This window comes from Bombina bombina, chromosome 7 (genome assembly GCF_027579735.1).
Source record: "Bombina bombina isolate aBomBom1 chromosome 7, aBomBom1.pri, whole genome shotgun sequence".
Lineage (NCBI taxonomy): Eukaryota > Metazoa > Chordata > Amphibia > Anura > Bombinatoridae > Bombina > Bombina bombina.
This window is the reverse complement of record NC_069505.1, coordinates 413873754-413896556: the sequence shown is the minus strand read 5'-3', so window position 1 is coordinate 413896556 and position 22803 is coordinate 413873754. Positions and strand designations below refer to the sequence as shown.

General features: G+C 40.8%; 1 protein-coding gene across 1 annotated transcript in view; it reads left to right on the top strand.

Annotated features, from left to right (window-relative positions):
* The window catches only part of IL2RB (interleukin 2 receptor subunit beta), an 80925-nt gene that overhangs the window by 18337 nt on the left and 39785 nt on the right, over positions 1-22803 (top strand). The window contains exon 8 of the mRNA XM_053721223.1: positions 15003-15108. Coding sequence (XP_053577198.1) covers positions 15003-15108 — 106 coding nt within the window. The remainder of the gene's footprint in view (positions 1-15002; positions 15109-22803) is intronic.

Here is a 22803-nt window from a genome sequence, read left to right as displayed (position 1 = left end):
TGTAGTTTTGTGTTACACAGCAGGATACATCTAATAGTGTAATGTGTGTGCAGCATTGTGTAGTTTTGTGTTACACAGCAGGATACATCTAATAGTGTAATGTGTATGCAGCATTGTGTAGTTTTGTGTTACACAACAGGATACATCTAATAGTGTAATGTGTCTGCAGCATTGTGTAGTTTTGTGTTACGTCAGCAGGATACATCTAATAGTGTAATGTGTCTGCAGCATTGTGTAGTTTTGTGTTACACAGCAGAATGTATCTAATAGTGTAATGTGTGTGCAGCATTGTGTAGTTTTGTGTTACACAGCAGGATACATCTAATAGTGTAATGTGTGTGCAGCATTGTGTAATTTTGTGTTACACAGCAGGATACATCTAATAGTGTAATGTGTATGCAGCATTGTGTAGTTTTGTGTTACACAGCAGGATACATCTAATAGTGTAATGTGTGTGCAGCATTGTGTAGTTTTGTGTTACACAACAGGATACATCTAATAGTGTAATGTGTCTGTAGCATTGTGTAGTTTTGTGTTACACAGCAGGATACATCTAATAGTGTAATGTGTCTGCAGCATTGTGTAGTTTTGTGTTACACAGCAGGATACATCTAATAGTGTAATGTGTGTGCAGCATTATGTAGTTTTGTGTTACACAGCAGAATGTATCTAATAGTGTAATGTGTGTGCAGCATTGTGTAGTTTTGTGTTACACAGCAAGATACATCTAATAGTGTAATGTGTGAGCAGCATTGTGTAGTTTTGAGTTACACAGCAGGGTACATCTAATAGTTTAATGTGTGAGCAGCATTGTGTAGTTTTGTGTTAAACAAAAGGATACATCTAATAGTGTAATGTGTGTGCAGCATTGTGTAGTTTTGTGTTACACAGCAGGGTACATCTAATAGTGTAATGTGTCTGCAGCATTGTGTAGTTTTGTGTTACACAGCAGGATACATCTAATAGTGTAATGTGTGAGCAGCATTGTGTAGTTTTGTGTTACACAGCAGGATACATCTAATAGTGTAATGTGTGAGCAGCATTGTGTAGTTTTGTGTTACACAGCAGGATACATCTAATAGTGTAATGTGTGTGCAGCATTGTGTAGTTTTGTGTTAAACAGCAGGATACATCTAATAGTGTAATGTGTGAGCAGCATTGTGTAGTTTTGAGTTACACAGCAGGGTACATCTAATAGTTTAATGTGTGAGCAGCATTGTGTAGTTTTGTGTTACACAACAGGATACATCTAATAGTGTAATGTGTGTGCAGCATTGTGTAGTTTTGTGTTACACAGCAGGGTACATCTAATAGTGTAATGTGTCTGCAGCATTGTGTAGTTTTGTGTTACACAGCAGGATACATCTAATAGTGTAATGTGTGAGCAGCATTGTGTAGTTTTGTGTTACACAGCAGGATACATCTAATAGTGTAATGTGTGTGCAGCATTGTGTAGTTTTGTGTTACACAGCAGGATACATCTAATAGTGTAATGTGTGAGCAGCATTGTGTAGTTTTGTGTTACACAGCAGGATACATCTAATAGTATAATGTGTGTGGAGCATTGTGTAGTTTTGTGTTACACAACAGGATACATCTAATAGTGTAATGTGTGTGCAGCATTGTGTAGTTTTGTGTTACACAGCAGGATACATCTAATAGTGTAATGTGTGTGCAGCATTGTGTAGTTTTGTGCTACACAGCAGGTTACAGCAAATAGTGCAATGTGTGTGCAGCATTGTGTAGTTTTTTGTTACACAGCAGAATGTATCTAATAGTGTAATGTGTGTGCAGCATTGTGTAGTTTTGTGCTACACAGCAGGTTACAGCAAATAGTGCAATGTGTGTGCAGCATTGTGTAGTTTTGTGTTACACAGCAGAATGTATCTAATAGTGTAATGTGTGTGCAGCATTGTGTAGTTTTGTGTTACACAGCAGAATGTATCTAATAGTGTAATGTGTGTGCAGCATTGTGCAGTTTTGTGTTACACAGCAGGATATATCTAATAGTGTAATGTGTCTGCAGCATTGTGTAGTTTTGTGTTACACAGCAGAATGTATCTAATAGTGTAATGTGTATGCAGCATTGTGTAGTTTTGTGTTACACAGCAGGATACATCTAATAGTGTAATGCGTGAGCAGCATTGTGTAGTTTTGAGTTACACAGCAGGATACATCTAATAGTTTAATGTGTGAGCAGCATTGTGTAGTTTTGTGTTACACAGCAGGATACATCTAATAGTGTAATGCGTGAGCAGCATTGTGTAGTTTTGAGTTACACAGCAGGATACATCTAATAGTGTAATGTGTATGCAGCATTGTGTAGTTTTGTGCTACACAGCAGGATACAGCAAATAGTGCAATGTGTGTGCAGCATTGTGTAGTTTTGTGTTACACAGCAGAATGTATCTAATAGTGTAATGTGTGTGCAGCATTGTGTAGTTTTGTGTTACACAGCAGAATGTATCTAATAGTGTAATGTGTGTGCAGCATTGTGTAGTTTTGTGTTACACAGCAGGATACATCTAATAGTGTAATGTGTCTGCAGCATTGTGTAGTTTTGTGTTACACAGCAGAATGTATCTAATAGTGTAATGTGTGTGCAGCATTGTGTAGTTTTGTGTTACACAGCAAGATACATCTAATAGTGTAATGCATGAGCAGCATTGTGTAGTTTTGAGTTACACAGCAGGATACATCTAATAGTTTAATGTGTGAGCAGCATTGTGTAGTTTTGTGTTACACAGCAGGATACATCTAATAGTGTAATGTGTATGCAGCATTGTTTAGTTTTGTGTTACACAGCAGGACACATCTAATAGTGTAATGTGTGTGTAGCATTGTGTAGTTTTGTGTTACACAGCAGAATACATCTAATAGTTAATGTGTGGGCAGCATTGTGTAGTTTTGTGTTACACAGCAGGATACATCTAATAGTTAATGTGTGTGCAGCATTGTGTAGTTTTGTGTTACACAACAGGATACATCTAATAGTGTAATGTGCGTGTAGCATTGTGTAATTTTGTGTTACACAGCAGGATACATCTAATAGTGTAATGTGCGTGTAGCATTGTGTAATTTTGTGTTACACAGCAGGATACATCTAATAGTGTAATGTGCGTGTAGCATTGTGTAATTTTGTGTTACACAGCAGGATACATCTAATAGTGTAATGTGTGTGCAGCATTGTGTAGTTTTGTGTTACACAGCAGGATACATCTAATAGTGTAATGTGCTTGTAGCATTGTGTAATTTTGTGTTACACAGCAGGATACATCTAATAGTGTAATGTGTGTGCAGCATTGTGTAGTTTTGTGTTACACAGCAGGATACATCTAATAGTGTAATGTGTGTGCAGCATTGTGTAGTTTTGTGTTACACAGCAGGATACATCTAATAGTGTAATGTGTGTGTAGCATTGTGTAGTTTTGTGTTACACAGCAGAATACATCTAATAGTTAATGTGTGGGCAGCATTGTGTAGTTTTGTGTTACACAGCAGGATACATCTAATAGTTAATGTGTGTGCAGCATTGTGTAGTTTTGTGTTACACAACAGGATACATCTAATAGTGTAATGTGCGTGTAGCATTGTGTAATTTTGTGTTACACAGCAGGATACATCTAATAGTGTAATGTGCGTGTAGCATTGTGTAATTTTGTGTTACACAGCAGGATACATCTAATAGTGTAATGTGCGTGTAGCATTGTGTAATTTTGTGTTACACAGCAGGATACATCTAATAGTGTAATGTGCGTGTAGCATTGTGTAATTTTGTGTTACACAGCAGGATACATCTAATAGTGTAATGTGTGTGCAGCATTGTGTAGTTTTGTGTTACACAGCAGGATACATCTAATAGTGTAATGTGCTTGTAGCATTGTGTAATTTTGTGTTACACAGCAGGATACATCTAATAGTGTAATGTGTGTGCAGCATTGTGTAGTTTTGTGTTACACAGCAGGATACATCTACTAGTGTAATGTGTGTGCAGCATTGTGTAGTTTTGTGTTACACAGCAGGATACATCTAATAGTGTAATATGTGTGCAGCATTATGTAGTTTTGTGTTACACTGCAGGATACATCTAATAGTGTAATGTGTGTGCAGCATTGTGTAGTTTTGTGTTACACAGCAGGATACATCTAATAGTGTAATGTGTGTGCAGCATTGTGTAATTTTGTGTTACACAGCATGATACATCTACTAGTTTAATGTGTGTGCAGCATTGTGTAGTTTTGTGTTACACAGCAGGATACATCTAATAGTGTAATGTGTGTGCAGCATTGTGTAGTTTTGTGGTACAAAGCAGGATATATCTAATAGTGTAATGTTTGTGCAACATTGTGTAGTTTTGTGTTACACAGCAGGATACATCTAATAGTGTAATGTGTATGCAGCATAGTGTAGTTTTGTGTTACACAGCAGGATACATCTAATAGTGTAATGTGTGAGCAGCATTGTGTAGTTTTGTGTTACACAGCAGGATACATCTAATAGTGTAATGTGTATGCAGCATAGTGTAGTTTTGTGTTACACAGCAGGATACATCTAATAGTGTAATGTGTGTGCAGCATTGTGTAGTTTTGTGTTAGACGACAGGATACATCTAATAGTGTAATGTGTGTGCAGCATTGTGTAGTTTTGTGTTACACAGCAGGATACATCTAATAGTGTAATGTGTGTGCAGCATTGTGTAGTTTTGTGTTACACAACAGGATACATCTAATAGTGTAATGTGTCTGCAGCATTGCGTAGTTTTGTGTTACACAGCAGGATACATCTAATAGTGTAATGTGTCTGCAGCATTGTGTAGTTTTGTGTTACACAGCAGGATACATCTAATAGTGTAATGTGTGTGCAGCATTGTGTAGTTTTGTGTTACACTGCAGGATACATCTAATAGTTTGTGTATGCAGCATTGTGTAGTTTTGTGTTACACAGCAGGATACATCTAATAGTGTAATGTGTGTGCAGCATTGTGTAATTTTGTGTTACACAGCAGGATACATCTACTAGTTTAATGTGTGTGCAGCATTGTGTAGTTTTGTGTTACACAGCAGGATACATCTAATAGTGTAATGTGTCTGCAGCATTGTGTAGTTTTGTGTTACACAGCAGGATACATCTAATAGTGTAATGTGTGTGCAGCATTGTGTAGTTTTGTGTTACACAGCAGGATACATCTAATAGTGTAATGTGTGTGCAGCATTGTGTAGTTTTGTGTTACACAGCAGGATACATCTAATAGTGTAATGTGTGTGCAGCATTGTGTAGTTTTGTGTTACACAACAGGATACATCTAATAGTGTAATGTGTCTGCAGCATTGTGTAGTTTTGTGTTACAGGATACATCTAATAGTGTAATGTGTGTGCAGCATTGTGTAGTTTTGTGTTACACAGCAGGATACATCTAATAGTGTAATGTGTGTGCAGCATTGTGTAGTTTTGTGTTACACTGCAGGATACATCTAATAGTTTGTGTATGCAGCATTGTGTAGTTTTGTGTTACACAGCAGGATACATCTAATAGTGTAATGTGTCTGCAGCATTGTGTAGTTTTGTGTTACACAGCAGGATACATCTAATAGTGTAATGTGTGTGCAGCATTGTGTAGTTTTGTGTTACACAGCAGGATACATCTAATAGTGTAATGTGTGTGCAGCATTGTGTAGTTTTGTGTTACACAGCAAGATACATCTAATAGTGTAATGTGTGTGCAGCATTGTGTAGTTTTGTGTTACACAGCAGAATGTATCTAATAGTGTAATGTGTCTGCAGCATTGTGTAGTTTTGTGTTACACTGCAGGATACATCTAATAGTGTAATGTGTGTGCAGCATTGTGTAGTTTTGTGTTACACAACAGGATACATCTAATAGTGTAATGTGTGTGCAGCATTGTGTAGTTTTGTGCTACACAGCAGGATACAGCAAATAGTGCAATGTGTGTGCAGCATTGTGTAGTTTTGTGTTACACAGCAGAATGTATCTAATAGTGTAATGTGTGTGCAGCATTGTGTAGTTTTGTGTTACACAGCAGGATACATCTAATAGTGTAATGTGTGTGCAGCATTGTGTAGTTTTGTGTTACACTGCAGGATACATCTAATAGTGTAATGTGTATGCAGCATTGTGTAGTTTTGTGTGACGTCAGCAGGATACATCTAATAGTGTAATGTGTGAGCAGCATTGTGTAGTTTTGTGTTACACAGCAGGATACATCTAATAGTGTAATGTGTGTGCAGCATTGTGTAGTTTTGTGTTACACAGCAGGATACATCTAATAGTGTAATGTGTGTGCAGCATTGTGTAGTTTTGTGTTACACAGCAGAATGTATCTAATAGTGTAATGTGTGTGCAGCATTATGTAGTTTTGTGTTACACAGCAGGATACATCTAATAGTGTAATGTGTGTGCAGCATTGTGTAGTTTTGTGTTACACAGCAGGATACATCTAATAGTGTAATGTGTGTGCAGCATTATGTAGTTTTGTGTTACACAGCAGGATACATCTAATAGTGTAATGTGTGTGCAGCATTGTGTAGTTTTGTGTTACACAGCAGGATACATCTAATAGTGTAATGTGTCTGCAGCATTGTGTAGTTTTGTGTTACACAACAGGATACATCTAATAGTGTAATGTGTGTGCAGCATTGTGTAGTTTTGTGTTACACAGCAGGATACATCTAATAGTGTAATGTGTGTGCAGCATTGTGTAGTTTTGTATTACACAGCAGGATACATCTAATAGTGTAATATGTGTGCAGCATTATGTAGTTTTGTGTTACACAGCAGGATACATCTAATAGTGTAATATGTGTGTGCAGCATTATGTAGTTTTGTGTTACACAGCAGGATACATCTAATAGTGTAATGTGTGTTCAGCATTGTGTAGTTTTGTGTTACACAACAGGATACATCTAATAGTGTAATGTGTGTGCAGCATTGTGTAGTTTTGTGTTACACAACAGGATACATCTAATAGTGTAATGTGTGTGCAGCATTGTGTAGTTTTGTGTTACACAGCAGGATACATCTAATAGTGTAATGTGTGTGCCGCATTGTGTAGTTTTGTGTTACACAGCAGGATACATCTAATAGTGTAATGTGTGTGCAGCATTATGTAGTTTTGTGTTACACAGCAGGATACATCTAATAGTGTAATGTGTGTGCAGCATTGTGTAGTTTTGTGTTACACAGCAGGATACATCTAATAGTGTAATGTGTGTGCAGCATTGTCTAGTTTTGTGTTACACAACAGGATACATCTAATAGTGTAATGTGTGTGCAGCATTATGTAGTTTTGTGTTACACAGCAGGATACATCTAATAGTGTAATGTGTGTGCAGCATTGTGTAGTTTTGTGTTACACAACAGGATACATCTAATAGTGTAATGTGTCTGCAGCATTGTGTAGTTTTGTGTTACACAGCAGGATACATCTAATAGTGTAATGTGTGTGCAGCATTGTGTAGTTTTGTGTTACACAGCAGGATACATCTAATAGTGTAATGTGTGTGCAGCATTGTGTAGTTTTGTGTTACACAGCAGGATACATCTAATAGTGTAATGTGTCTGCAGCATTGTGTAGTTTTGTGTTACACAGCAGGATACATCTAATAGTGTAATGTGTGAGCAGCATTGTGTAGTTTTGTGTTACACAGCAGGATACATCTAATAGTGTAATGTGTGTGCAGCATTGTGTAATTTTGTGTTACACAGCAGGATACATCTAATAGTGTAATGTGCGTGTAGCATTGTGTAATTTTGTGTTACACAGCAGGATACATCTAATAGTGTAATGTGTGTGCAGCATTGTGTAGTTTTGTGTTACACAGCAGGATACATCTAATAGTGTAATGTGCTTGTAGCATTGTGTAATTTTGTGTTACACAGCAGGATACATCTAATAGTGTAATGTGTGTGCAGCATTGTGTAGTTTTGTGTTACACAGCAGGATACATCTAATAGTGTAATGTGTGTGCAGCATTGTGTAGTTTTGTGTTACACAGCAGGATACATCTAATAGTGTAATGTGTGTGTATCATTGTGTAGTTTTGTGTTACACAGCAGAATACATCTAATAGTTAATGTGTGGGCAGCATTGTGTAGTTTTGTGTTACACAGCAGGATACATCTAATAGTTAATGTGTGTGCAGCATTGTGTAGTTTTGTGTTACACAACAGGATACATCTAATAGTGTAATGTGCGTGTAGCATTGTGTAATTTTGTGTTACACAGCAGGATACATCTAATAGTGTAATGTGCGTGTAGCATTGTGTAATTTTGTGTTACACAGCAGGATACATCTAATAGTGTAATGTGCGTGTAGCATTGTGTAATTTTGTGTTACACAGCAGGATACATCTAATAGTGTAATGTGCGTGTAGCATTGTGTAATTTTGTGTTACACAGCAGGATACATCTAATAGTGTAATGTGTGTGCAGCATTGTGTAGTTTTGTGTTACACAGCAGGATACATCTAATAGTGTAATGTGCTTGTAGCATTGTGTAATTTTGTGTTACACAGCAGGATACATCTAATAGTGTAATGTGTGTGCAGCATTGTGTAGTTTTGTGTTACACAGCAGGATACATCTACTAGTGTAATGTGTGTGCAGCATTGTGTAGTTTTGTGTTACACAGCAGGATACATCTAATAGTGTAATATGTGTGCAGCATTATGTAGTTTTGTGTTACACTGCAGGATACATCTAATAGTGTAATGTGTGTGCAGCATTGTGTAGTTTTGTGTTACACAGCAGGATACATCTAATAGTGTAATGTGTGTTCAGCATTGTGTAATTTTGTGTTACACAGCAGGATACATCTACTAGTGTAATGTGTGTGCAGCATTGTGTAGTTTTGTGTTACACAGCAGGATACATCTAATAGTGTAATGTGTGTGCAGCATTGTGTAGTTTTGTGTTACAAAGCAGGATATATCTAATAGTGTAATGTTTGTGCAACATTGTGTAGTTTTGTGTTACACAGCAGGATACATCTAATAGTGTAATGTGTATGCAGCATAGTGTAGTTTTGTGTTACACAGCAGGATACATCTAATAGTGTAATGTGTGAGTAGCATTGTGTAGTTTTGTGTTACACAGCAGGATACATCTAATAGTGTAATGTGTGTGCAGCATTGTGTAGTTTTGTGTTACACAGCAGGATACATCTAATAGTGTAATGTGTATGCAGCATAGTGTAGTTTTGTGTTACACAGCAGGATACATCTAATAGTGTAATGTGTGTGCAGCATTGTGTAGTTTTGTGTTAGACGACAGGATACATCTAATAGTGTAATGTGTGTGCAGCATTGTGTAGTTTTGTGTTACACAGCAGGATACATCTAATAGTGTAATGTGTGTGCAGCATTGTGTAGTTTTGTGTTACACAACAGGATACATCTAATAGTGTAATGTGTCTGCAGCATTGCGTAGTTTTGTGTTACACAGCATGATACATCTAATAGTGTAATGTGTCTGCAGCATTGTGTAGTTTTGTGTTACACAGCAGGATACATCTAATAGTGTAATGTGTGTGCAGCATTGTGTAGGTTTGTGTTACACTGCAGGATACATCTAATAGTTTGTGTATGCAGCATTGTGTAGTTTTGTGTTACACAGCAGGATACATCTAATAGTGTAATGTGTCTGCAGCATTGTGTAGTTTTGTGTTACACAGCAGGATACATCTAATAGTGTAATGTGTGTGCAGCATTGTGTAGTTTTGTGTTACACAGCAGGATACATCTAATAGTGTAATGTGTGTGCAGCATTGTGTAGTTTTGTGTTACACAGCAGGATACATCTAATAGTGTAATGTGTGTGCAGCATTGTGTAGTTTTGTGTTACACAACAGGATACATCTAATAGTGTAATGTGTCTGCAGCATTGTGTAGTTTTGTGTTACACAGCAGGATACATCTAATAGTGTAATGTGTGTGCAGCATTGTGTAGTTTTGTGTTACACAGCAGGATACATCTAATAGTGTAATGTGTGTGCAGCATTGTGTAGTTTTGTGTTACACTGCAGGATACATCTAATAGTTTGTGTATGCAGCATTGTGTAGTTTTGTGTTACACAGCAGGATACATCTAATAGTGTAATGTGTCTGCAGCATTGTGTAGTTTTGTGTTACACAGCAGGATACATCTAATAGTGTAATGTGTGTGCAGCATTGTGTAGTTTTGTGTTACACAGCAGGATACATCTAATAGTGTAATGTGTGTGCAGCATTGTGTAGTTTTGTGTTACACAGCAAGATACATCTAATAGTGTAATGTGTGTGCAGCATTGTGTAGTTTTGTGTTACACAGCAGAATGTATCTAATAGTGTAATGTGTCTGCAGCATTGTGTAGTTTTGTGTTACACTGCAGGATACATCTAATAGTGTAATGTGTGTGCAGCATTGTGTAGTTTTGTGTTACACAACAGGATACATCTAATAGTGTAATGTGTGTGCAGCATTGTGTAGTTTTGTGCTACACAGCAGGATACAGCAAATAGTGCAATGTGTGTGCAGCATTGTGTAGTTTTGTGTTACACAGCAGAATGTATCTAATAGTGTAATGTGTGTGCAGCATTGTGTAGTTTTGTGTTACACAGCAGGATACATCTAATAGTGTAATGTGTGTGCAGCATTGTGTAGTTTTGTGTTACACTGCAGGATACATCTAATAGTGTAATGTGTATGCAGCATTGTGTAGTTTTGTGTGACGTCAGCAGGATACATCTAATAGTGTAATGTGTGTGCAGCATTGTGTAGTTTTGTGTTACACAGCAGGATACATCTAATAGTGTAATGTGTGTGCAGCATTATGTAGTTTTGTGTTACACAACAGGATACATCTAATAGTGTAATGTGTATGCAGCATTGTGTAGTTTTGTGTTACACAGCAGGATACATCTAATAGTGTAATGTGTGTGCAGCATTGTGTAGTTTTGTGTTACACAACAGGATACATCTAATAGTGTAATGTGTGAGCAGCATTGTGTAGTTTTGTGTTACACAGCAGGATACATCTAATAGTGTAATGTGTGTGCAGCATTGTGTAGTTTTGTGTTACACAGCAGGATACATCTAATAGTGTAATGTGTGTGCAGCATTGTGTAGTTTTGTGTTACACAGCAGAATGTATCTAATAGTGTAATGTGTGTGCAGCATTATGTAGTTTTGTGTTACACAGCAGGATACATCTAATAGTGTAATGTGTGTGCAGCATTGTGTAGTTTTGTGTTACACAGCAGGATACATCTAATAGTGTAATGTGTGTGCAGCATTATGTAGTTTTGTGTTACACAGCAGGATACATCTAATAGTGTAATGTGTGTGCAGCATTGTGTAGTTTTGTGTTACACAGCAGGATACATCTAATAGTGTAATGTGTCTGCAGCATTGTGTAGTTTTGTGTTACACAACAGGATACATCTAATAGTGTAATGTGTGTGCAGCATTGTGTAGTTTTGTGTTACACAGCAGGATACATCTAATAGTGTAATGTGTGTGCAGCATTGTGTAGTTTTGTATTACACAGCAGGATACATCTAATAGTGTAATATGTGTGCAGCATTATGTAGTTTTGTGTTACACAGCAGGATACATCTAATAGTGTAATATGTGTGTGCAGCATTATGTAGTTTTGTGTTACACAGCAGGATACATCTAATAGTGTAATGTGTGTTCAGCATTGTGTAGTTTTGTGTTACACAACAGGATACATCTAATAGTGTAATGTGTGTGCAGCATTGTGTAGTTTTGTGTTACACAACAGGATACATCTAATAGTGTAATGTGTGTGCAGCATTGTGTAGTTTTGTGTTACACAGCAGGATACATCTAATAGTGTAATGTGTGTGCAGCATTGTGTAGTTTTGTGTTACACAGCAGGATACATCTAATAGTGTAATGTGTGTGCAGCATTATGTAGTTTTGTGTTACACAGCAGGATACATCTAATAGTGTAATGTGTGTGCAGCATTGTGTAGTTTTGTGTTACACAGCAGGATACATCTAATAGTGTAATGTGTGTGCAGCATTGTCTAGTTTTGTGTTACACAACAGGATACATCTAATAGTGTAATGTGTGTGCAGCATTATGTAGTTTTGTGTTACACAGCAGGATACATCTAATAGTGTAATGTGTGTGCAGCATTGTTTAGTTTTGTGTTACACAGCAGGATACATCTAATAGTGTAATGTGTGTGCAGCATTGTGTAGTTTTGTGTTACACAACAGGATACATCTAATAGTGTAATGTGTCTGCAGCATTGTGTAGTTTTGTGTTACACAGCAGGATACATCTAATAGTGTAATGTGTGTGCAGCATTGTGTAGTTTTGTGTTACACAGCAGGATACATCTAATAGTGTAATGTGTGTGCAGCATTGTGTAGTTTTGTGTTACACAGCAGGATACATCTAATAGTGTAATGTGTCTGCAGCATTGTGTAGTTTTGTGTTACACAGCAGGATACATCTAATAGTGTAATGTGTGAGCAGCATTGTGTAGTTTTGTGTTACACAGCAGGATACATCTAATAGTGTAATGTGTGTGCAGCATTGTGTAGTTTTGTGTTACACAGCAGGATACATCTAATAGTGTAATGTGTGTGCAGCATTGTGTAGTTTTGTGTTACACAGCAGAATGTATCTAATAATGTAATGTGTATGCAGCATTGTGTAGTTTTGTGTTACACAGCAGTTTACATCTAATAGTGTAATGTGTGTGCAGCATTGTGTAGTTTTGTGTTACACAGCAGGATACATCTAATAGTGTAATGTGTCTGCAGCATTGTGTAGTTTTGTGTTACACAGCAGAATGTATCTGATAATGTAATGTGTGTGCAGCATTGTGTAGTTTTGTGTTACACAGCAGGATACATCTAATAGTGTAATGTGTCTGCAGCATTGTGTAGTTTTGTGTTAAACAGCAGGATACATCTAATAGTGTAATGTGTGTGCAGCATAGTGTAGTTTTGTGTTACACAGCAGGATACATCTAATAGTGTAATGTGTGTGCAGCATTGTGTAGTTTTGTGTTACACAGCAGGATACATCCAATAGTGTAATGTGTGTGCAGCATTGTGTAGTTTTGTGTTACACAGCAGAATACATCTAATAGTGTAATGTGTGGGCAGCATTGTGTAGTTTTGTGTTACACAGCAGAATGTATCTAATAGTGTAATGTGTGTGCAGCATTGTGTAGTTTTGTGTTACACAGCAGAATACATCTAATAGTGTAATGTGTGGGCAGCATTGTGTAGTTTTGTGTTACACAGCAGAATGTATCTAATAGTGTATTGTGTGGGCAGCATTGTGTAGTTTTGTGTTACACAGCAGAATGTATCTAATAGTGTAATGTGTCTGCAGCATTGTGTAGTTTTGTGTTACACAACAAGATACATCTAATAGTGTAATGTGTGGGCAGCATTGTGTAGTTTTGTGTTACACAGCAGAATGTATCTAATAGTGTAATGTGTGGGCAGCATTGTGTAGTTTTGTGTTACACAGCAGAATGTATCTAATAGTGTAATGTGTCTGCAGCATTGTGTAGTTTTGTGTTACACAGCAGGATACATCTAATAGTGTAATGTGTGTGCAGCATTGTGTAGTTTTGTGTTACACAGCAGGATACATCTAATAGTGTAATGTGTATGCAGCATTGTGTAGTTTTGTGTTACACAGCAGGATACATCTAATAGTGTAATGTGTGTGCAGCATTGTGTAGTTTTGTGTTACACAGCAGAATACATCTAATAGTGTAATGTGTGGGCAGCATTGTGTAGTTTTGTGTTACACAGCAGAATGTATCTAATAGTGTAATGTGTGGGCAGCATTGTGTAGTTTTGTGTTACACAGCAGAATGTATCTAATAGTGTAATGTGTCTGCAGCATTGTGTAGTTTTGTGTTACACAACAAGATACATCTAATAGTGTAATGTGTATGCAGCATTGTGTAGTTTTATGTTACACAGCAGGATACATCTAATAGTGTAATGTGTGTGCAGCATTGTGTAGTTTTGTGTTACACAGCAAGATACATCTAATAGTGTAATGCGTGTGCAGCATTGTGTAGTTTTGTGTTACACAGCAGAATGTATCTAATAGTGTAATGTGTGAGCAGCATTGTGTAGTTTTGTGTTACACAGCAGAATACATCTAATAGTGTAATGTGTGTGTAGCATTGTGTAGTTTTGTGTTACACAGCAGAATGTATCTAATAGTGTAATGTGTGTGCAGCATTGTGTAGTTTTGTGTTACACAGCAGGATACATCTAATAGTGTAATGTGTCTGCAGCATTGTGTAGTTTTGTGTTACACAACAAGATACATCTAATAGTGTAATGTGTATGCAGCATTGTGTAGTTTTGTGTTACACAGCAGGATACATCTAATAGTGTAATGTGTGTGCAGCATTGTGTAGTTTTGTGTTACACAGCAAGATACATCTAATAGTGTAATGCGTGTGCAGCATTGTGTAGTTTTGTGTTACACAGCAGAATGTATCTAATAGTGTAATGTGTGAGCAGCATTGTGTAGTTTTGTGTTACACAGCAGAATACATCTAATAGTGTAATGTGTGTGTAGCATTGTGTAGTTTTGTGTTACACAGCAGAATGTATCTAATAGTGTAATGTGTGTGCAGCATTGTGTAGTTTTGTGTTACACAGCAGAATACATCTAATAGTGTAATGTGTGTGTAGCATTGTGTAGTTTTGTGTTACACAGCAGAATGTATCTAATAGTGTAATGTGTGTGTAGCATTGTGTAGTTTTGTGTTACACAGCAGGATACATCTAATAGTGTAATGTGTCTGCAGCATTGTGTAGTTTTGTGTTACACAACAGGATACATCTAATAGTGTAATGTGTGTGCAGCATTGTGTAGTTTTGTGTTACACAGCAGGATACATCTAATAGTGTAATGTGTCTGCAGCATTGTGTAGTTTTGTGTTACACAGCAAAATGTATCTAATGAGCTTTTTGTTCCCATAGCTACAGTTGTGTCGGCTTCACACCTTGTCACTCACATCTTGGCACCATGTTTAGCGACTCTCATCTTTATCATAATGGTCACATTCCTCATACGTTCCTCCGACAGGTGAGACCCACAAAGCACAACATCCATGTCTGAAAACCTCTGCAATGTCCTTCTTCCCTTCTCTTTATCTCATTCTTATCTTTCAATAATCTATTTATACCCCAATAATTGTTATTCTCTTTTTCTCTTTCTGTTCTATTATGATCTTTTACTTTTACCTTCTATCCTACCCATCCCAGCTCCTCTTATGTTCCATCCATCTCTCCCTCTCTTTCCAACCCTCTCACACAGGGGCCTCTCTCACTTCTTCTCTCTATCACTCTCCGTCACACTCTCACACAGGGGCCTCTCTCACTTCTCTCTATCACTCTCCGTCACACTCTCACACGGGAGCCTCTCTCACTTCTTCTCTCTATCACTCTCCGTCACACTCTCACACAGGGGCCTCTCTCACTTCTCTCTATCACTCTCCGTCACACTCTCACACGGGAGCCTCTCTCACTTCTCTCTATCACTCTCCGTCACACTCTCACACAGGGGCCTCTCTCACTTCTCTCTATCACTCTCCGTCACACTCTCACACAGGGGCCTCTCTCACTTCTCTCTATCACTCTCCGTCACACTCTCACACAGGGGCCTCTCTCACTTCTCTCTATCACTCTCCGTCACACTCTCACACGGGAGCCTCTCTCACTTCTTCTCTCTATCACTCTCCGTCACACTCTCACACAGGGGCCTCTCTCACTTCTCTCTATCACTCTCTGTCACACTCTCACACAGGCAGGGCCGCCATCAGGGGGTGACAGGGGTGACTCCTGTCAGGGGCCCAATGAGCCAGGGGGGCCCCATGAGGCAAGAACTAAAAAAAAATTTTTTTTTTTTTTTTTAAATTTTGGCAGCCACCAGTGGGTACTACAGCAGAGTGCTAATTGAGCATGGGAAATGTTATTACAAGGAGTAAAGTATTAGCATTTGAGAGGATTTCTTAGTGTGCACTAAACCACTATGCTCAGTGTGTATTTATGATTATTTGACAATGCTGTAGAAATTCTATATTTAAAACCATGCAGAAATGTTTCCTCCTCAATACACAAATGGTAGATGCCCTTTTGGCAGATATGCATTTTATTTATATATATATATATATATATATATATATATATATATATATATATATATATATATATATATATATATATATTACATTCCAGTTTACTGCCCCTTTATGCAAGGACTTTCCAGATGCAAGGAGGCATTTTATCTAAGATTTTTAGATCTGCATAAAATTTCATACTCTCAGACAAAGATTGCTCAGTGTTTGAAATGAGACAGGTTATCTTAAAACTGTTCAGTTTACACTACAGCTGACTTAGTTTTGAAATACATACCAACAAGCCTAAATCCTGCATTTAACCAGATCTAATGGTATGAGTACCACAGCTTATGGTCCCACCAAGACCATATAGAGTACAGCATTTTCAAAATCCATAAGTACAGCTGACGGATGGGAAAATTTGTACACTATATTTGAAGTGGTGCGATCTTGGTTGGGGAAAATGGGAAAAAACAAAAACAAACATATGTCAACCTTTTAAAGGTACTTTTCTTCATCTAGCCATCTACCCAGCTCATTAATGTACAATTTTGAATTCACAGAATTATTTTTGTTTGCACATTTACAAATATGATTCTTTAAAAAGTGATCTCTTAATTTCTGCATTTTTTTTATCATGCATGTCACACACTGTTGATTTAGGGGATGCAAGGTGCATACATGTTTCCTCCTGTGAGTGTTTCTGTGGGTGTATGTGTTTATGTCTTTGTGCTTTGGTTTGTGTGTCTATGTGTATGTATTTTTTATCTGTGGGTCTCTCTGTGAGGGTGGGTGTGTATGTCTTTGTGCATTTTCTGTGGATGTCTGTGAGGGTGTGTGCATATGTCTTTGAGATTTTTCTATGGGTGTTTCTGTGAGGGTGTTTGTGTGTATGTATGTATGTATGTATGTCTGTGTTTTCTGTGGGTGTCTCTGTGAGGGTGTGTGTATGTCTTTGTGTGTTTTCTGTGGATGTCTCAGTGAGGGTGTGTGTATGTATGTCTTTCTGTGTTTTTGATGTGGTTGTCTCTGTGTGTGTGTGTGTGTATGTCTTTGTGTGTTTTCTGTGGATGTCTCTGTCGGTGTTTCCTTGGGTGTCTGTGCAAGTTTGAGTTTGTGTGTGTGTGTGTCCATTGTCTGTTCCTTTTTAGGACATTTTGACCTTACTACTAATTATTCACATCTTTCTACAGACTTTGAGACTAACAAGACCTTTCTGGAAGTAACCACTCCACCATTTAACCTTTAAATTATTGTTTAGGCAGTTCAGTGCCCTTCCTTTCAGCCACTGCATGCTGTTGTCATAATTTAGTTGTCATCTTCCTTTACAAAAAGATAATCAGAACTCCATATTTTGTTTTCTAAATCTCCTTTTTTTTTTTTTTTTTTACAAAACTGTAGTTTACTTCATTACTTGTCAGGTCAATGTAAACAAGTGCTAAGTGTCTGTTTGGGTTTCTGTGTCTGAGTGTGTTTCTTCGCGTGTCTGCTAGAGTGTCTATATGTGAATCCTTATGTGTGAGTGCGTTTGTGTGTTTCAGTGTATGAGTGTGTCTGTGTGTGTGTGTATGTTACTACCTTTACAATATTTCCAAGTTTAAATAGACAATTAAGAATAAAGTGCATATACGTTTTAGTCACTTGGTCAAAAATTGCACATGTCAAAGGAGGGGGGGGGCCCTGACCAATGGTTGAGTCAGGGGCCCCAAAATTTCTAGTGGCGGCCCTGCACACAGGGGCCTCTCTCACTTCTTCTCTCTATCACTCTCCGTCACACTCTCACACAGGGGCCTCCCTCACTTCTCTCTATCACTCTCCGTCACACTCTCACACAGGAACCTCTCTCACTTCTCTCTATCACTCTCCGTCACACTCTCACACAGGAACCTCTCTCACTTCTCTCTATCACTCTCCATCACACTCTCACACAGGGGCCTCTCTCACTTCTTCTCTCTATCACTCTCCGTCACACTCTCACACGGGAGCCTCTCTCACTTCTTCTCTCTATCACTCTCCATCACACTCTCACACAGGGGCCTCTCTCACTTCTCTCTATCACTCTCCGTCACACTCTCACACAGGGGCCTCCCTCACTTCTCTCTATCACTCTCCGTCACACTCTCACACGGGAGCCTCTCTCACTTCTTCTCTCTATCACTCTCCGTCACACTCTCACACAGGGGCCTCTCTCACTTCTCTCTATCACTCTCTGTCACACTCTCACACAGGGGCCTCTCTCACTTCTTTCTATCACTCTCCGTCACACTCTCACACAGAGGCCTCTCTCACTTCTTCTCTCTATCACTCTCCGTCACACTCTCACACAGGGGCCTCTCTCACTTCTCTCTATCACTCTCCGTCACACTCTCACACAGGGGCCTCTCTCACTTCTCTCTATCACTCTCCGTCACACTCTCACACAGGGGCCTCCCTCACTTCTCTCTATCACTCTCCGTCACACTCTCACACAAGAGCCTCTCTCACTTTTCTCTATCACTCTCCGTCACACTCTCACACAGGGGCCTCTCTCACTTCTCTCTATCACTCTCCGTCACACTCTTACACAGGGGCCTCTCTCACTTCTTCTCTCTATCACTCTCCGTCACACTCTCACACAGGGGCCTCTCTCACTTCTTCTCTCTATCACTCTCCGTCACACTCTCACACAGGGGCCTCTCTCACTCTCTCTATCACTCTCTGTCATACTCTCACACAGGAGCCTCTCTTACTTCTCTCTATCACTCTCCGTCACACTCTCACACAGGAGCCTCTCTCACTTCTCTCTATCACTCTCCGTCACACTCTCACACAGGGGCCTCTCTCACTTCTCTCTATCACTCTCCGTCACACTCTCACACAGGGGCCTATCTCACTTCTTCTCTCTATCACTCTCCATCACACTCTCACACAGAAGCCTCTCTCACTTCTCTCTATCACTCTCCGTCACACTCTCACACAGGGGCCTCTCTCACTTCTCTCTATCACTCTCCGTCACACTCTCACACAGGGGCCTCTCTCACTTCTTCTCTCTATCACTCTCCGTCACACTCTCACACAGGGGCCTCTCTCACTTCTTCTCTCTATCACTCTCCGTCACACTCTCACACAGGGGCCTCTCTCACTTCTCTCTATCACTCTCCGTCACACTCTCACACAGGGGCCTCTCTCACTTCTTCTCTCTATCACTCTCCGTCACACTCTCACACAGGGGCCTCTCTCACTTCTTCTCTCTATCACTCTCCGTCACACTCTCACACAGGGGCCTCTCTCACTTCTCTCTATCACTCTCCATCACACTCTTACACAGTGGCCTCTCTCACTTCTCTCTATCACTCTCCGTCACACTCTCACACAGGGGCCTCTCTCACTTCTCTCTATCACTCTCCGTCACACTCTCACACAGGGGCCTCTCTCACTTCTTCTCTCTATCACTCTCCGTCACACTCTCACACAGGGGCCTCTCTCACTTCTTCTCTCTATCACTCTCCGTCACACTCTCACACGGGAGCCTCTCTCACTTCTTCTCTCTATCACTCTCCGTCACACTCTCACACAGGGGCCTCTCTCACTTCTTCTCTCTATCACTCTCCGTCACACTCTCACACAGGGGCCTCTCTCACTTCTCTCTATCACTCTCCGTCACACTCTCACACAGGGGCCTCCCTCACTTCTCTCTATCACTCTCCGTCACACTCTCACACGGGAGCCTCTCTCACTTCTTCTCTCTATCACTCTCCGTCACACTCTCACACAGGGGCCTCTCTCACTTCTCTCTATCACTCTCTGTCACACTCTCACACAGGGGCCTCTCTCACTTCTTTCTATCACTCTCCGTCACACTCTCACACAGGGGCCTCTCTCACTTCTTCTCTCTATCACTCTCCGTCACACTCTCACACAGGGGCCTCTCTCACTTCTCTCTATCACTCTCCGTCACACTCTCACACAGGGGCCTCTCTCACTTCTCTCTATCACTCTCCGTCACACTCTCACACAGGGGCCTCCCTCACTTCTCTCTATCACTCTCCGTCACACTCTCACACAAGAGCCTCTCTCACTTTTCTCTATCACTCTCCGTCACACTCTCACACAGGGGCCTCTCTCACTTCTTCTCTCTATCACTCTCCGTCACACTCTCACACAGGGGCCTCTCTTCACTTCTCTCTATCACTCTCCGTTCACACTCTCACACAGGGGCCTCTCTCACTTCACTCTATCACTCTCCGTCACACTCTCACACGGGGGAGGCCTCTCTCACTTCTTCTCTCTATCACTCTCCGTCACACATCTCACACAGGGGGCCTCTCTCACTTCTTCTCTCTATCACTCTCCATCACACTCTCACACAGCAGCCTCTCTCACTTCTTCTCTCTATCAGTCTCTGTCACACTCTCACACAGGGGCCTCTCTCACTTCTTTCTATCATTCTCCGTCACACTCTCACACGGGAGCCTCTCTCACTTCTTCTCTCTATCACTCTCCGTCACACTCTCACCAGGGGGGCCTCTCTCACTTCTCTCTATCACTCTCCGTCACATCTCACACAGGGCCTCTCTCACTTCTCTCTATCACTCTCCGTCACACTCTTTCACAGGGAGGCCTCTCTCACTTCTTTCTATCACTCTCCGGTCACACTCTCACACAGGGGCCTCTCTCACTTCTCTCTTATCACCTCCGTCACACTCTCACACAGGGGCCTCTCTCACTTCTACTCTCTATCACTCTCCGTCACACTCTCACACAGGGGCCTCTCCTCACTTCTCTCTATCCCTCTCCGTCACACTCTCACACAGGGGCCCTCTCTCACTTCTTCCTCTCTATCACTCTCCGTCACACTCTCACACACGGGAGCCTCTCTCACTTCTTCTCTCTATCACTCTCCATCACACTCTCACACAGCAGCACTCTCCACTTCTTCTCTCTATCACGTCTCCGTGCACACTCTCACACAGGGGCCCTCTCTCACTTCTCTTCTATCACTCTCCAGTCACACTCTCACACGGAGCCTCTCTCACTTCTTCTCTCTATCACTCTCCGTCACACTCTCACACAGGGGCCTCTCTCACTTCTCTCTATCACTCTCCGTCACACTCTCACACAGGGGCCTCTCTCACTTCTCTCTATCACTCTCCGTCACACTCTTTCACAGGAGCCTCTCTCATCTTCTTTCTATCACTCTCCGTCACACTCTCACACAGGGGCCTCTCTCACTTCTCTCTATCACTCTCTGTCACACTCTCACACAGGGGCCTCTCTCACTTTCTCTCTCTATCACTCTCCGTCACACTCTCACACAGGGCCTCTCTCACTTCTCTCTATCACTCTCCGTCACACCTCACACAGGGGCCTCTCTCACTTCACTCTATCACTCTCCGTCACACTCTCACACACGGGAGCCTCTCTCACTTCTTCTCTCTATCACTCTCCGTCACACTCTCACACAGGGCCTCTCTCACTTCTCTCTATCACTCTCTGTCACACTCTCACACAGGGGCCTCTCTCACTTCTCTCTATCACTCTCCGTCACACTCTCACACAGGGGCCTTCTCACTTCTCTCTCTATCACTCTCCGTCACACTCTCACACAGGGGCCTCTCTCACTTCTCTCTATCACTCTCTGTCACACTCTCACACTATGGGGCCTCTCTCACTTCTCTCTATCACTCTCCGTCTACTCTCTCACACAGGAACCTCTCACACTTCTGTCTCTCTATCACTCTCCGTCACTCTCTCACACAGCAGCCTCTTCTCACTTCTTCTCCATCTATCACTCCTCACGGTCACATCTCACACAGGGGCCTCTCTCTCTACTTCATCTCTATCACTCTCCGTCACACTCTCACACAGGGATGCTCTCTCCACTTCTTCTTACTCCTACCACTCTCCGTCCACACTCTCACACAGGAGCCTCTCCTCACTACTCCTCTATCACTCTCCGTCACACTCTCACACAGGGGCCTCTCTCACTTCTTCTCTCTATCACTCTCCGCCACACTCTCACACAGGAACCTCTCTCACTTCTTCTCTCTATCACTCTCCGTCACACTCTCACACGGGAGCCTCTCTCACTTCTTCTCTCTATCACTCTCCGTCACACTCTCACACAGGGGCCTCTCTCACTTCTTCTCTCTATCACTCTCCGTCACACTCTCACACAGGGGCCTCTCTCACTTCTCTCTATCACTCTCCGTCACACTCTCACACAGGGGCCTCTCTCACTCTCTCTATCACTCTCCGTCACACTCTCACACAGGGGCCTCTCTCACTTCTCTCTATCACTCTCCGTCACACTCTCACACAGGGGCCTCTCTCACTTCTCTCTTCACTCTCTGTCACACCTCACACAGGGGCCTCTCTCACTTCTTCTCTCTATCACTCTCCGGTCACACTCTCACACAGGGGCCTCTCTCACTTCTTCTCTCTATCACTCTCCGTCACACTCTCACACAGGGGCCTCTCTCACTTCTCTCTATCACTCTCCGTCACACTCTCACACAGGGGCCTCTCTCACTTCTCTCTATCACTCTCCGTCACACTCTCACACAGGGGCCTCTCTCACTACTTCTCTCTATCACTCTCCGTCACACTCTCACACAGGGGCCTCTCTCACTTCTCTCTATCACTCTCCGTCACACCCTCACACAGGGGCCTCTCTCACTCTT